The 13,709-nt window shown below is 34.0% G+C and overlaps 1 protein-coding gene across 1 annotated transcript in view; it reads left to right on the plus strand.

The window, feature by feature from the left end:
* The window catches only part of LOC148942592 (protein KRTCAP2 homolog), a 40,166-nt gene extending 27,613 nt beyond the window's left edge, over positions 1-12,553 (plus strand). Inside the window, exons 2-5 of the mRNA XM_089102103.1 lie at positions 22-176; positions 3,389-3,452; positions 8,035-8,101; positions 12,356-12,553. Coding sequence (XP_088958229.1) covers positions 22-176; positions 3,389-3,452; positions 8,035-8,101; positions 12,356-12,458 — 389 coding nt within the window. The 3' untranslated portion in view covers positions 12,459-12,553. The remainder of the gene's footprint in view (positions 1-21; positions 177-3,388; positions 3,453-8,034; positions 8,102-12,355) is intronic.
* The last annotated feature ends 1,156 nt before the right edge of the window (positions 12,554-13,709 follow it).

Below are 13,709 nucleotides of genomic sequence, written 5' to 3' on the forward strand. Positions count from 1 at the left end.
TGACTGATTTTATTTTCTCAGGTGTTGGATACAATGTTTCGTGTCTTCTTTCTACAGCTTTATCCATTGGAATCATTGGACTGATGCATTTTTTCAAGCCAGTTATTGTTGATTCACCATCTTTAACAATCTTTGGAGGGTTTTCATCTTCAGTTTTGTTTGTTTTTGTCCTGACTGTATCCTTTTAATTCACTTTTTTGTCTTTCTTCCAATATTTTTTTTCATTATTATTTTAAAAATTTACTTATGTAAATATTTACCCTTAACTACTGACCTCTCTTTATTTGATTTGTTTTCTATAAGATAGCTGATTTTAAATTTCTATAAGATAGCTAGATGTTCATCGGCTATAAATATTGCTAAAAATGAATTTACCATTGAACTGATTCATTTCAGGCCCTATCCATTTTTGACTATGGCAGTTATTGTTTTATCCACCATGCATGGAGAAATTTTGGGAGACTTTGATTAAGGGGGTTTCTCTATGGAGTGTTGTAAGGTGTATCAAATGATACAATCAAAAATGAGAGAAAAACTGTTTTTTTGTTAAATATATTGATAGACATCAGTTTTAAATGCTACCAGCATTTAAAACTTTATGAACTTTAAATGAAGATAGTCTGACTTATAGTTTGCTAGAATTTAAGAAGTATATACTATTGTAAAGTGCAAGGAGTGGGATTTTTGAAAATTAAACACCTTTGTAAAAAAAAATATTACCATCTAATTTTTAATTTTCTCACTAGTATACCCATTGAATGACTATTATACCCATTGAATGATCATATTCGCTAGGAAAATTTGAACCCTAACCACTATTCGGAGTACTAATAGTACTTAAACAAATTTTACTTCTGCTACTACTTAATACTGATAAAGCCAATCCATAAAGCACTTAATCAATAGCAACCTTTAATGCTTTTAGGTCTAATTGTAATTGTGGTCAAGGTTGTATTCCCCAGGGAAACGTGGAACCCTACCCATAACTTAGAGTATAACTTTTACTTAAAACACTACTTCTGCTACTACTTACTACTAATAAAGAAACTTTAGAATTTAAAATTTTGGGGGAAAAGTTAAGGCAGAAAATATGAAACTTTCGAGAGACAATCCAACCCACAAAACACTTCATCAATAGCAAGCTATAATACTTTTAGGTCTAATTGTCAAGGTGGTCAAGATCACATTGCCCAGGGATATTTAGAGCCCCAGCCACATCTTGGAGTACAAATATTACTTAGAAATCTTTAACTTATGCTGCTGTTTACTACTAAAAAGGAAAATTTAAGAGTCTGAGCTTTTTGGAAAAAAAGTTAACTCAAAAAATGGAAATTTGTCAGCAACCCACCAACCCACAAAACACTTAATCAATAGCAATTTATAATACTTTAGGTCTTATTGTGAATGTAGTCAAGATCACATTCCTGCGGGAAACTCAGAACCCTACCCACTATTTGGAGCACAACTATTTCTTAAAAACGCTTATTTTTGCTACTACTTACTACTGATAAAGAAACTTTAGAAGTACAAACTCTTCAGAAACTATCCATACAGGAAACACTTAATAAACTGCAAGCTATAGCACTTTTATGTCTAATTGTTACGTTGCAGAATTTTTTTGGCAACATTGATAGGTATTTTATTGCAATACCATTTGTCAGAAAGAATTTACCCCTCTCCAATTAAGCATTACAAACTAGTTTATTTTTGGGTCTTAATTATACTACCATATGTTAGATAGAACAGATTTTTATGAAAATTTCAGACATCGGTTTTATTTTTATGATGGCATCAGACATTGGTTTTATTGTGACAGCTTTGCAGAAAACATTCACCTTCCCTATATTCCTCTTAAAACAACTATGCTAGAACATTCTCATGGCGAACTTTTCTACAACGAACGATTAAAACGGCATTGTTTGTTGAAACAAAGTGTTTCGGGGGAAATTGTTAATGCTAGATGTGGAGCTGGAGCAGACAGAAATAAAGTTGGTAAAGATGATGGAAATACTATTAAATTAGAATCATGTTGATACTAGAATTACTGCTGCTGTTCCAGGTGCTGTAACAGACATAACTACTATTAATACATAATTGAACGTTGTCAATTGAACAACCAACAGAAACTATAATTTTAAATTGTAAGTTAAAAATTTGGTTTTCAACAAGGAACAAATAAGTACTTATTAGGTGGCTTATAGGGGCTTGTACCACTCTTAATTGTGTTAATATTTGTTTGTTTTAGGTTTTATTTTGCAGATCGTAATTATATCTGTTCATTGACTGTCGGTGTTCCAAGTACTGTAACAGACATAACTACTAGTAATACTTAATAGAACTTTATCAATTGAAAAATCAACAGAAACTATAATTTTAAGTTATAAGTTAAAAATTTGGTTTTCAGTAAGGTGCAAATAACATTTCCTTCTAGGTGGTTTATAGGGGCTGGCAGCAAACTTTTAAATTGTGTTAATGCCTGTTTGTTTTAGTCTTAATTTCTGCAGTCACAACTGTATCTGTTCATTGACTGTTGCTGTTCAAGTAGTGTAACAGACGTAACCAATAGTAATACTTGATAGAACTTTATGAACAGAAACTATAATTTTAAATTATAAGTTAAAAATTTGGTTTTTAGTAAGGTGCAAATAATATTACCTTTTAGGTAGCTTATAGGGACTGACACTCCACTTTTATATTGTGTTCGTTTATGTTTGTTTTAGGTTTGATTTCGGCAGTCATAATTATTTCTGTTCGTTGATTCTTTTATCAGCTAATTTTTTGACTGTTTCTGATTTCAGTATCTTAGCTATTTAACTAAATCATATATTTTGTATTAGGCTGCATTAGTATCAACTAGAATTGTATGTAGAGGATGAGACCCACTTCGTAGAGGATTGGGATTAAAAAAGAATATGTGTTTGGTGTTTAAAGATCTCTCTCTTTTTCTTTAATCACGAAATATATTTGTAAACTTTATACTTTGCTGTCTGTACAATTTTTACTTATTTTTGCTATCCGAATTTGAATGTAACGATAGAGGGTGGAAAGGAGGGGATGCTGGAGTATAGCTAAGATGTAGTTGTTTCGGTCTTAGTCCTCACCATTCCTCCTAGAGTTGGTTTTTGAGCTCAAACGTGATTTAGAGCATAATTTAGTTTAAGGTCTGGGGTGGGAGGCCGTCATAAAGAAAGATTTAAGGTAAATGGGAACTTCGTGGGCGGGTGTAAAAAGGGAGGCTTTGAATGGATTGGGATGGAGGAGGAGCGTGCGTAGCTGTGTTTGCCTCAGGCGGCTTGATGCTGCGGTGAGTTGTTAGTAGTAGTAGTAGTAGTAGTTTAGTTTAAATGTAATTTATGATACTTATGCTTTCCTTAACAGATAACTCTAGGCAATAAATAATCTTGAGAATGTTTTGTTTGGAGATTGTTTTCAAGCGAACTTCATTCCTGAAGGTGAGTGACATTCTCTCTTTCTTATTTTAATATGAGGTTACCACTGACCTGAATATATTTAAAGCTTCTTGTACCTTACTGGCAAAAACTGATAATCAATTAATTGCCAAAAGTTATTGGCAGAAGCTAGATATTGGTATGAGAGTTCTCCAGGCCAATAATGAGTATTCAAGGATGCTAATTCATGAAAACGCATGGGAAAGGACGCGTTTTTTTTCAATGAAGATGCCGAAAAAAGAATGTATTTCTCACAAACTAAAGGATGGGGGGAGGACAAGTTTACTGTTTTTTATCGTTTCAATGAAAACATTAAAGAAGAGGATTTTCAAGATCAAGGGAGGAGGAATGAAAAAGCAACTGATTTGGTTTTCTCTGTTACTTAAATAAAAGGGCATTTTCGGGTTCATTTTTAAGGTTTGTCTTTTTACATTGTCCTGTGGTCTCATATTTACATTTTTTCCCATGCCTGCACAGAGAACGCCGAGAAGAGGTCTTGTTTGAAATATTTGCATTTTTTCTCGTTTTTGCTGGCTGTGATTCACCTGTCTTTTTTGTTTTGTTTTTTTACTATGTTTTCTTTTTTTATTATAGAAATTCTCTACTTCAAGCAGTGAAATCCATTCCTTAAGAAAAAAAACTTAATAGATAATACTAAATTTAATGTAACATAATTAACTCTAAATTCAATGTAGAAAAAGATGTTTCCCATAGCCAAAGACTCTAGACAGGCATGCCTTTTCAAAAACTAATCTAAAATATATACGTTAAGTAAGAGAGTTTTGCACACTTTCCTCAGTGGTACAGACTCATGCTCGTTAAAATTTTGACTATTTATTACTTGGACTATCTGTCTTGGCTTTTCTATATCTTTAATTACCCAGTGTTCTGAACCAGCAACTAAAACTACCTGCAAAATAATTGATAACTTCAATTCAAAATCAACGGACTCGGTCGAGGCCTTCGGCCGAGATTTTGAATTGATTTCCGTTGATTTTGAATTGAAGTTATCATGTATTTTGCAATAGGTTAGGTTAGGTTGCATCAAGGCACTGGGTAATTGTAGACAGAGAAAAGCCAAGACAGATAGTCCAAGTAATTGAATTGAAGTTATCAAGTATTTTGCAATAGATTAGGTTAGGTTGCATCAAGACGCTCGGTAATTGTAGACAGTGAAAAGCCAAGACAGATAGTCCAAGTAATTGAATTGAAGTTATCAAGTATTTTGCAATAGGTTGCATCAAGACGCTGGGTATTTGTAGACAGAGAAAAGCCAAGACAGATAGCCCAAGTAATTGAATTGAAGTTATCAAGTATTTGCAATAGGTTGCATCAAGACGCTGGGTAATTGTAGACAGAGAAAAGCCAAGACAGATAGTCCAAGTAATTGAGAGGCAAATGTTAAAATAGCTGGGGCACGGGTAAATGGCAGGAGTATGCATGACTCTCTTATTGGACACATACTTGTCAGGTTAGTTTTTGGAAAGGAATGCCTTTGGAAACAATCTTTCTTTGTAGCCAGAAAATATGCCAGCTTTTCTAGCAGAGCTAAATACTAGACTAAAAAAAACAGGCTAAGGGATTTTGAAAATCCGGAAGCAAATTTCTATCTAAAAATGATACATTTTGCTGAGGGATTATGCTCAAAATGGAAGTATCCTAGGAAAGAAATTTATTTTCTCTTTGAATAAACTTTAGTATTGCCGTGGAGATAGTTGATTACATTTTTACTTGTTGATTTTAAGATGGGGGAAAGTATATTGGTCAAAGTCCAAAAATTGTTAGTCAATGGCTTAGTTTTTAATAACCTGTGTTATTTGAATTCATACCAAATGTTTGCGGAAAAATCTTGGCAAAAGCCAAAATGAATAAAAAAATTTTCAGCACAGCCAAATAATCCCCATGCCTACCTGGGCAACTGTACTCCCCTAGTCTCAAGCGGGTAAACCAGATGATGGTTAGATGCATAGACAAATTCATTTCTCATTCCATACTTTCAAAGTAGCAAGGGCAGCGGAAATGCTCATTTAATTGATTAAATGAGTATTTATAGAACCACATCTATCTTAAAAAATTAGGAAAATCGCGAGTTAAACTTTTGATGAAAAGGGCCTCTATTTGCTGTTTTGGGTCGTATCAGATGCCAAATTTAAAAAAGGAGCGTAGGTGAAAAATCAGCCCCAAAAAGGTTAAGAGCATCCAGCACCAAATAGCTTAAGAAGGTGTACCTTCAAAAGCTAGGTGGCTCTCGAAGTCAAGCGTTAATGTTAAAATTTTTATGGATGAAAAGTTTTGTGAAATTCAACGAATTAGTTTTGTTTGTTTATTTTCATGGTTAAAAGTGGCAACCCTGACCAAACGTGGTACAGTCTGAAAATTTTTATGATTTTGAAATGACAAGAAGAAAAACCTTACCAAATCATTGTTTTCAGGAATGTTAAGACATAAACTGGGTTTATTGAATAAACATTGTTTTTATTTTTATGTCCGTGGTATTTTAACTACACGTGTGAGGTAACAACACTCAAAGGCTCACTGAAGACATTTTGGGTCTTATCATAATAAGATAGTATTCGATATTGCCTGTCTTGAAGTTTTGGCAAATAAAACATGATGTAGCTATGAAGTTTTTTTTGGTGAAAATTTTCTCTCCATGGTCAGCGCCAGTGAGAACACTCACCGATATAATACGATGGGCGTGTGCCGACCCTGACCTATGATAGTTTACTAATGTCAAATTAACCGTAGTTCTGATAATGTCGAAACGTCAGAAGTTTTTATCTTGTTAAGTAAAGTAATTTTGAGGAGAAATTTTCTGAGGAATTTAAATGGAGTCCTTATTAAGTATCCTAAAAGCATATTTGTCGGAAATTTTAAAATCTATTAAGGAGTTCTCAACATCGTGACGTGACTACGCACTGACTCTACCCAGTGACAAGAGTTAATTAGAAAAAAAAAACTAAATTGAGTTCTATGGTAAAATGCTCGGAATATCTATAACAACGGAGGGTAAAACGTCTGAAGTTGACATAGTTCAACTGTAGTCTATATATAAAAGGCATATAATAAATAGATATAAACTTTTATTCTAATTTATTAATATGATTTTACTGCTCAAAACTTCACATCAATAGTTCCAGGACGTTTATATACATACCCATAGTTCTTAGTATACGTTAACGAGTCGCTATTGTCCCTGGGGGAATTTTTAAGTACTCATTGAGCAAAAAGTTCATCCTTGTCGGAAAATACCTTTAACTACTTCAAAAGATCCATAATTGGCTCTGCGCGACAAAGGAGTATGGAAAACTTATAACAGTGGAAACTGGGGCTGCGTCGAAAAGAATAGTCACCAACGCAATCCAAAACTTGGTGGCTTTGTTTGACCCGAAACTGCAGGATACTTGTCCTTTCAATTAATTTCAACTACTTTTCAGTTACTTTCAGCTTCAACAGGAATTTGTCACCAGTAGGCCTATCAGCTTAAAGACAACTAGCCTATATAATTTCGGAGACCACACTGCCTTTCCATGACGATAAAATAAAAGTTCAAAATAGGGATAAAATCCTTTTTAATAGACAGTTTATAGAAAATTTACAAAAATACCAGATATTTCGGTCACATATACAGTGACCGTCATCAGTAGTAAAACCGTCATCAGTAGTTTTACTACTGATGACGGTCACTGGTATTTTTTTGTGCATTTTCTATACACTGTCTATTAAAAAGGATTTTATCCCTATTTTGAACTTTTATTTTATCAACTAGCCTACTTAATCTGACAAGATTTTCCCAAGCTAATCTGGGAATCTTTTGTGCCGACTAGACTTTGGCTTAAAATAATTTTGAAAAAAAAATACTAATTAATTGTTAGTCACAGAGAAATTTCAGCTTCAATCCTACAATATTATATATTAGTTATATTAACTATCCGTTTTCTTTGAATGTTTTGCTTTTTAATGAAGTCGCCAGACGCTATTCTGTCAGTGGGGCTAGTAGTTTTAATCATTATATTTCATTGTTAAATTGCCAAAGATCCAACTCTTGTAAGTTTTCTATTCTGTTTGAGCGTTTAATGAAATGAGGTCAAATTCAAATGTGCAGCCGTTTACTAGTCATTCTCTCTAGTTTTACTACCTGCTTTGGCAAATCCTAGGTTTAAACAATCTTAAAACGTGTAGTGTAACATATACACGCTTCTTTCTTTTGTTTTTGAACTTTAGAATTATTGTTCTCTTTAGAAAATATAAACAGCACAATAAGTTTCTAACGCCACAGCGCATATTCTGATTTCATTTTTTTTTGTGGGGGGGGGAGAGGATTCGGAATTTTCTTCGGATGGGAGGCTCTAAGTGTTTTGTGCAAAATTGAAGATTTCATTAGTTTCAAAAGTTTTTTGGGGGGATCAATAGGGAACTCTATATTCCCCTCTATTTCCGTAAATGACGATGAGCACTTCATTAGAAAATAATGTTCAGCTTTTAAAAACAGAAATCGGTTATGTATAAGAGGAAAAAAAATAATTGTGGAAAAAATTAGCACAAGGAAAAATCAATAAAAAAAATAATCACTTTCTCTTTTTAGTTGTGCTTGCCCTTGGAGCTGCACTTAGTGTGGCTGGAAGTATTCATGGAGTGTGTGTAACAACAGGGTAAGTTTGAAATTTTCTTTTAACTAAACAATAAGAAAACTACTAGTGAATTTTAGATTAAACATTTCTTTGTTTAAAAAAAAAGAAAACTTGGAGAGTAAATTCGGTACTTGTCTGTTATAGCGACCCCACTGAAGAAGTGAAGTTAGGTTAATCCTATTGACATATATCAAAATACGATGAAAATATAATACTTTAGAAACAAGTTAGGGCTATATATTTGCACATTAGGGGGCTGGGGGTAAAGTGTAGCGGGTCTGCATGAAAAATGTGTTAGCTACAATTATTCTGCATATTATGAAGTAATAATAGCCCGAATTATGTAAGTCTAATGTATTCTGTCACCCGCCACTTGTTTTCCACTTCTAACTTCACGCTGTCAAAATACATTGCCCTCACCTCCCCCCCCCAAATGTGTAAGTATATAGCCCGAATTGTGTAAGTCTAATGTATTCTGTCACCCGCCACTTGTTTTCCACTAAGCGTAAGCCTAGTGAAACCGGTTTGTTCTCGAGTTTTACACAGTGTAATTCTTGAGTGGGGTTGCTATAACAGATAAGTATCGTAAATTCAAATGTCAAAAAAGTTTTATGATGACAAGAGAAATACAGAACCTAGATTAACCGGACACTTCACATTTTTACCACTTTATTTATATTAGTTATGTAGGTAATACAAACCTTGATATCTTGACTTGATCGATAACTCATGCTACCCATGCTTCTGTAGCTTACTTTGCACCGCTTATCATTTGTCATCTTAAGTACACGAGCGGCAATTTGTGAGGGCTGGTTGACGGAGAAAATTTTCGCGTTTAAGGGCTGGACACACGTAGCTTTTTTGGCACCGATTTGCAAAGAAATCTGCGTCGATTTCAGCTTGAAAAAGTTCCTAGTTTTTGGTTCGGATTTACAAAAACAGCACCGAATTTCCCCATGCTCATAAAAAAAGCAATCCACATTCGTTTCCTTCTCTTCAGTAGGATAATCAAAAGAACTGTATAATAATAATTAAATATTCAATAATAAAAGAAATTCATAATTTAATAATGAAAGGATTTAATATTTAATTAAACTTTTTTAATGAAATAAAAATTTAAAAAGAAAAATAATAATAATAAAAGAACTTAAAATTGAAATAAAAGAACTATATAATAAGTTGAGATCGATCGTGGAACTATTGATTACCTGCAATTGACTATTAGTCTCCATACTGGTTGATTTGGAAACCTCACATGAAAGGCATTGCTTTTGTACCGTAATCGTTCGCCTACTGAGCTGCTGAAATCGGTGCCCGAAAAAAGTTACGTGTATCGGGTCCTTTACCAATTAAAATCTTTCTATAACTGCTAGCATAAAACAGTGTTCCCCCTACTTCCTTAAAAAAATAGAGACAAATTCAATGGTTTGGATGCCCACTTAAAATCCATCTCTAGACTGCACTTACCTTTACTTGCAGAAGGACAAAGCTTTTCCGCCTCACCCGGCATCCGAACAAAGCTCCTGAATGAGGATCTCCGTTGACGGCTAGTCATGTGCCAATTCTTCGGTGAATTTTAGGCAGCGCTTGCTTCATTTGTGGCCGAATATGCTGAAACCTCCAGTCGGCTCCAGGTCTTGCCTAGCGAGCAACCACCAAGTTTTCAATAGCTCCCTTTTCTTCTACGCCATGGTCACAAGGGTTCAGCGAGAAGCATCTGTCTAATGAAGCGTTCGTTGAGGGGGACGCAAAACGTGTCCAAGCCAGCAGAGTTGGCGGAGCTTGATAGCGTTTGAGATTTGTCGGTGTTGAAACAATTTTGTTACATGGCCTCTGAAGAACCCGTTGCTTCATTATAAACGTCTATCACTAGTCCACTTGCAAGTCCAATTTGGTAGACCAAGGAACTGTTCCGCTTGTATACTGCACAGCTTGATCCCTTTACTGTTGAGGGAGTCTGGCTCTGTTCAGAAGCTCAGCTGTGTACTTCCTGAGTTGACTAAGGGGTTTGGATGCTTCCAACCATTGTTTTGTTTCGCATAAAAACCAATGCTTTATGATCAGGTTTCTGTTATTATTCAGCATGCCAGATTTCTGAAGCATAGTGGAAACCATTTCGATATGCAAAGTTCAGTTTTCCTATATTTCAGCAATAGAAGAAGAGAGACGATGTACTTTGAAAAAACCAAAAATCTTATGTTATAATTACAGTTTTTGCTGGAAGGGCAGAGACTCCTAAAAAAAAATTGTTTTCTTCTGAATGATCAATAAAGGTCTAATGGTGTTCGCAGAACACGCTTCTATTATGTTCTTCGAATTAACGGTTATAAGTGGCTGAATAAGGAAACATAATAAACAAAGTATATGCACGGGTTGTTTCTTCTATTGGAAGGGGGGCGGTCAGAGTCATTTCGTAAGAGTTTTATGTCCAAAGATAGTATTTTTAGCCTGTTAAAAGATCTAGAATACCAAAAGATTCTTTTATTTTAGGATGTTTCCAGGGGTGCAACCTGGATGGTGTTTAGGAGCAATAAAACACTTCTCTTGTCCCCCCAAGAGTGCTTTGATACACTTTTTAAGAAGGTTAATTGTGTTTAAGATAACTTACTAATCTATAGCAACTGCTTCTTAATAGTATAAACTAATCCTAGCCTGATACAGGTTTCCCATGGCGTCATTAAAGTTTATCCCGCTCAAACACGAATTTTAGCTTTTTTACTTTTCTACAATTTTTGTAGAAAATAACTTGAATTAATCAGACACGGAGCTGAAAAAACAATCTGCCTAGGCATTTTTTTCACCTTTAATAAGTTAGTTTTTATGAAGTGTTTTTTTTAGTATAACCTTTACTTTTTTGCCAAACAAAAGATTTGAACAAGTAGACAATATTGTGTAAGTAGACACCATTAGCCTATTGTGTTAAATATATATGATTTTGTTTCAGATTAGGGAAATGGGTAATTGTTCAGTTTCAAAATTATCTGCCTTTTAGTGTCTAGTAGTCCTTTTTAAATATCCCAGCAACGCTCTGCTATTGGCTAAACTTTTCTGACTTTCTTTAAAAGTTCAACTTTTTCCGACTGCAATAAAGTGAAAAAAGGTATGTGACGAAAACAGTTATTAACTTATGGACAAGCTTTATTAACCATATTAATGCCGTGGGAGCCGTCCGTAAGCCAAATCTATTAGTTTAAAAAGAATAAAGCATGGAAGAAATGATTATGGCGGTTTGTATTTTTCATTTGAGGCCGTGATATTAAAAAAAGAGACAGTCTTTTGTAACAAAAATAGTTAATTTTACTAAAGATAACTTACTGTTCACCGAGTGTTATCAACCGGTTTTTAGCATTTAAGTTTTTTGTTGCTTGACTAATTTAGAATGATTAAAATATAAAACGCCCAGTAATTATGGTGTTTTTTTTTTATCGTTTAGTGCCACATTTTCTATAAAAAAAGGTACATATTTTTTCTAATCAAATGTTTTATTGCATAAATCAGCCAATTTCTACTTTCATTTTGTCGTTTCAGAGGAGTGTTTTTTTCCCACTCTTAAATCGGTAGCTCATCGGGTGCCTAATTTGTATTGTTATTCGGATATTTTTGCTCTAAGTTGAGAGTAAACATCTTATGCTTTTGGTAGTTAATAAGTACTTTTATGTTGATATTTCTATAGGGTGGCCTGAAATTTTGCTGACCCTTTTATCCACAACAGATTCGTAGGCCAAACTTTGGAAGAGCTTTTGTTCTTTTTCTTGGTTAACAGATTCGTATAAATGTAAGGAGGGAGTAAAGTATATCAGAGCCAAGAACCCAATAGCTTTGACAATTACATAAAGGGCCTTTTCTCCTTTTGAATAAAGTAAAACAGTTTTACTCTAGACAATAGATTGTATAAAATTGACATTTTCAATGCTCCTTACAAGGCCAAATATCCTGTGACATATGGGATAAATACATTCATGTTCTTATTACACCATCCCCTTACACAACAAAAACAGGAAGAAGAGGAAAAAAAGAGAGGGAGATAGAAAAAACGAGGTTATGTCTTTATCGAAGATAAAAAAAAATTATGATTATAAGCGAAAACCAGAGTACCGTATAACCCTGGAAAAGGATTGTTACTGACAACCCTGAACACTGATATTGACAGGACCTTCCAATCTTTTGAATAGTAGTAGTATATTTAAGACCAATATCTCTTTATAGATTTTTAATTCATAAGTTTTGCTCATTAAAAATATATTTATTTATTTTTAAAAGGTACTTCTTTCTTAGATTCGCGTTTTCTGCAATTGCTCTCTACTACCTTCATTCCTTGTCCCAGAAACGATATGGTGGCGCACCTCCCGTTTACGCATCAATGAAGAAGAAAAAGTAATAACACTGAAAACTGTTTTTTTTTCATCTCTTTTTGAATTGGGTTTGATGTTTCATAAGTACTTTATTAAAATGTTTTAACTATGTAATAGAAAAAACTTGTAGAGAAAAGGCCGGAAAGCCATGTTGGTCTTCGAAACGAACTCGTGCCTCCAAATGAAGTTATTTGGTCCTGGCAGGCCTGTCATATAATTTTTTTTTATTTGGAATACAAACTTATCTGATTGGTGGAATATTTATAGCTGACCAATCATGCACCATTTTATAATGTTATGTTAATTAGCCTGTATTACGGAATGGCAATGCCAAAGTACTTAATTTTTGGGACTAAAGCTAACTACATAACATAAGTTCCTTTTTATTGCAGAGGGTTGGTATTGCACTCAAATGGGTGGTTTGCCACGGTTTAAGTGGCACCATTACGCGAGGGGGCTATCAGAGTTAGACTTTCTCAATTAAAAACATGAAATGAAAAACATGGGGAAATTAGGTTTATAGTACAAATCCTAACCTACTGAAGTTCGAGAATTGTTTTTACTCTAGGTTCTCACAGATACATTTTTCGCATGTAACGACGATTAATTGGCCAGCAATGAAGTAATTGTACGATTTTGTAATAAAACATCAATTTTCCTAATTACCATCCAGGTTTAAAAGTATCGCCTTCTCCAGTAATTTGGACGTATTGATGGCATCTGAAGTTATTGAAGAAAGGGTAAGCAAATGGAAATTGAAAAATTGATTAGGATTATAAGAAATCATACAAATTGCATAAAAGTCAAGTCGGTACTTGTTTGATATACTCACTACCACTCAAGAAGTGAAGTTAGGTTAATCCTAATAAGATATTAGATAATATTAATAAAAATAAGATATGATAAACAATATATGGTAATACTTTAGAAACAAAATTTGGGCTATATATTTGCACATTAGGGGGTGGCGGTAAAGTACAGTGGGTCTGCATGCAAAATGTGTTAGCTACAATTACTCTGCATATTATGAAATAAGAATTGTTTTCTGACTTCACACTGTCCAAATACTTTAGCCAGTCGGTAAAATCCATTGACCCCCCCCCCCCCTCGTCTAATGCAAAGAAAGTGAAAGATGGCAATAATTGAACTAAATTTCACCCTTGGTAAAAATAATTCCTTTACAGACCTTTGAAGTCCCACCCTAAAAAATATGGAAGCTTGTCCACTCCTTGAAAAATGTATACGGTTAACCGAGAAAAAAATTGACTCACTTAACT

Source organism: Artemia sp. Qi Xiang Cuo, chromosome 16 (genome assembly GCF_049724085.1).
Source record: "Artemia sp. Qi Xiang Cuo chromosome 16, ASM4972408v1, whole genome shotgun sequence".
Classification (NCBI taxonomy): domain Eukaryota; kingdom Metazoa; phylum Arthropoda; class Branchiopoda; order Anostraca; family Artemiidae; genus Artemia; species Artemia sp. Qi Xiang Cuo.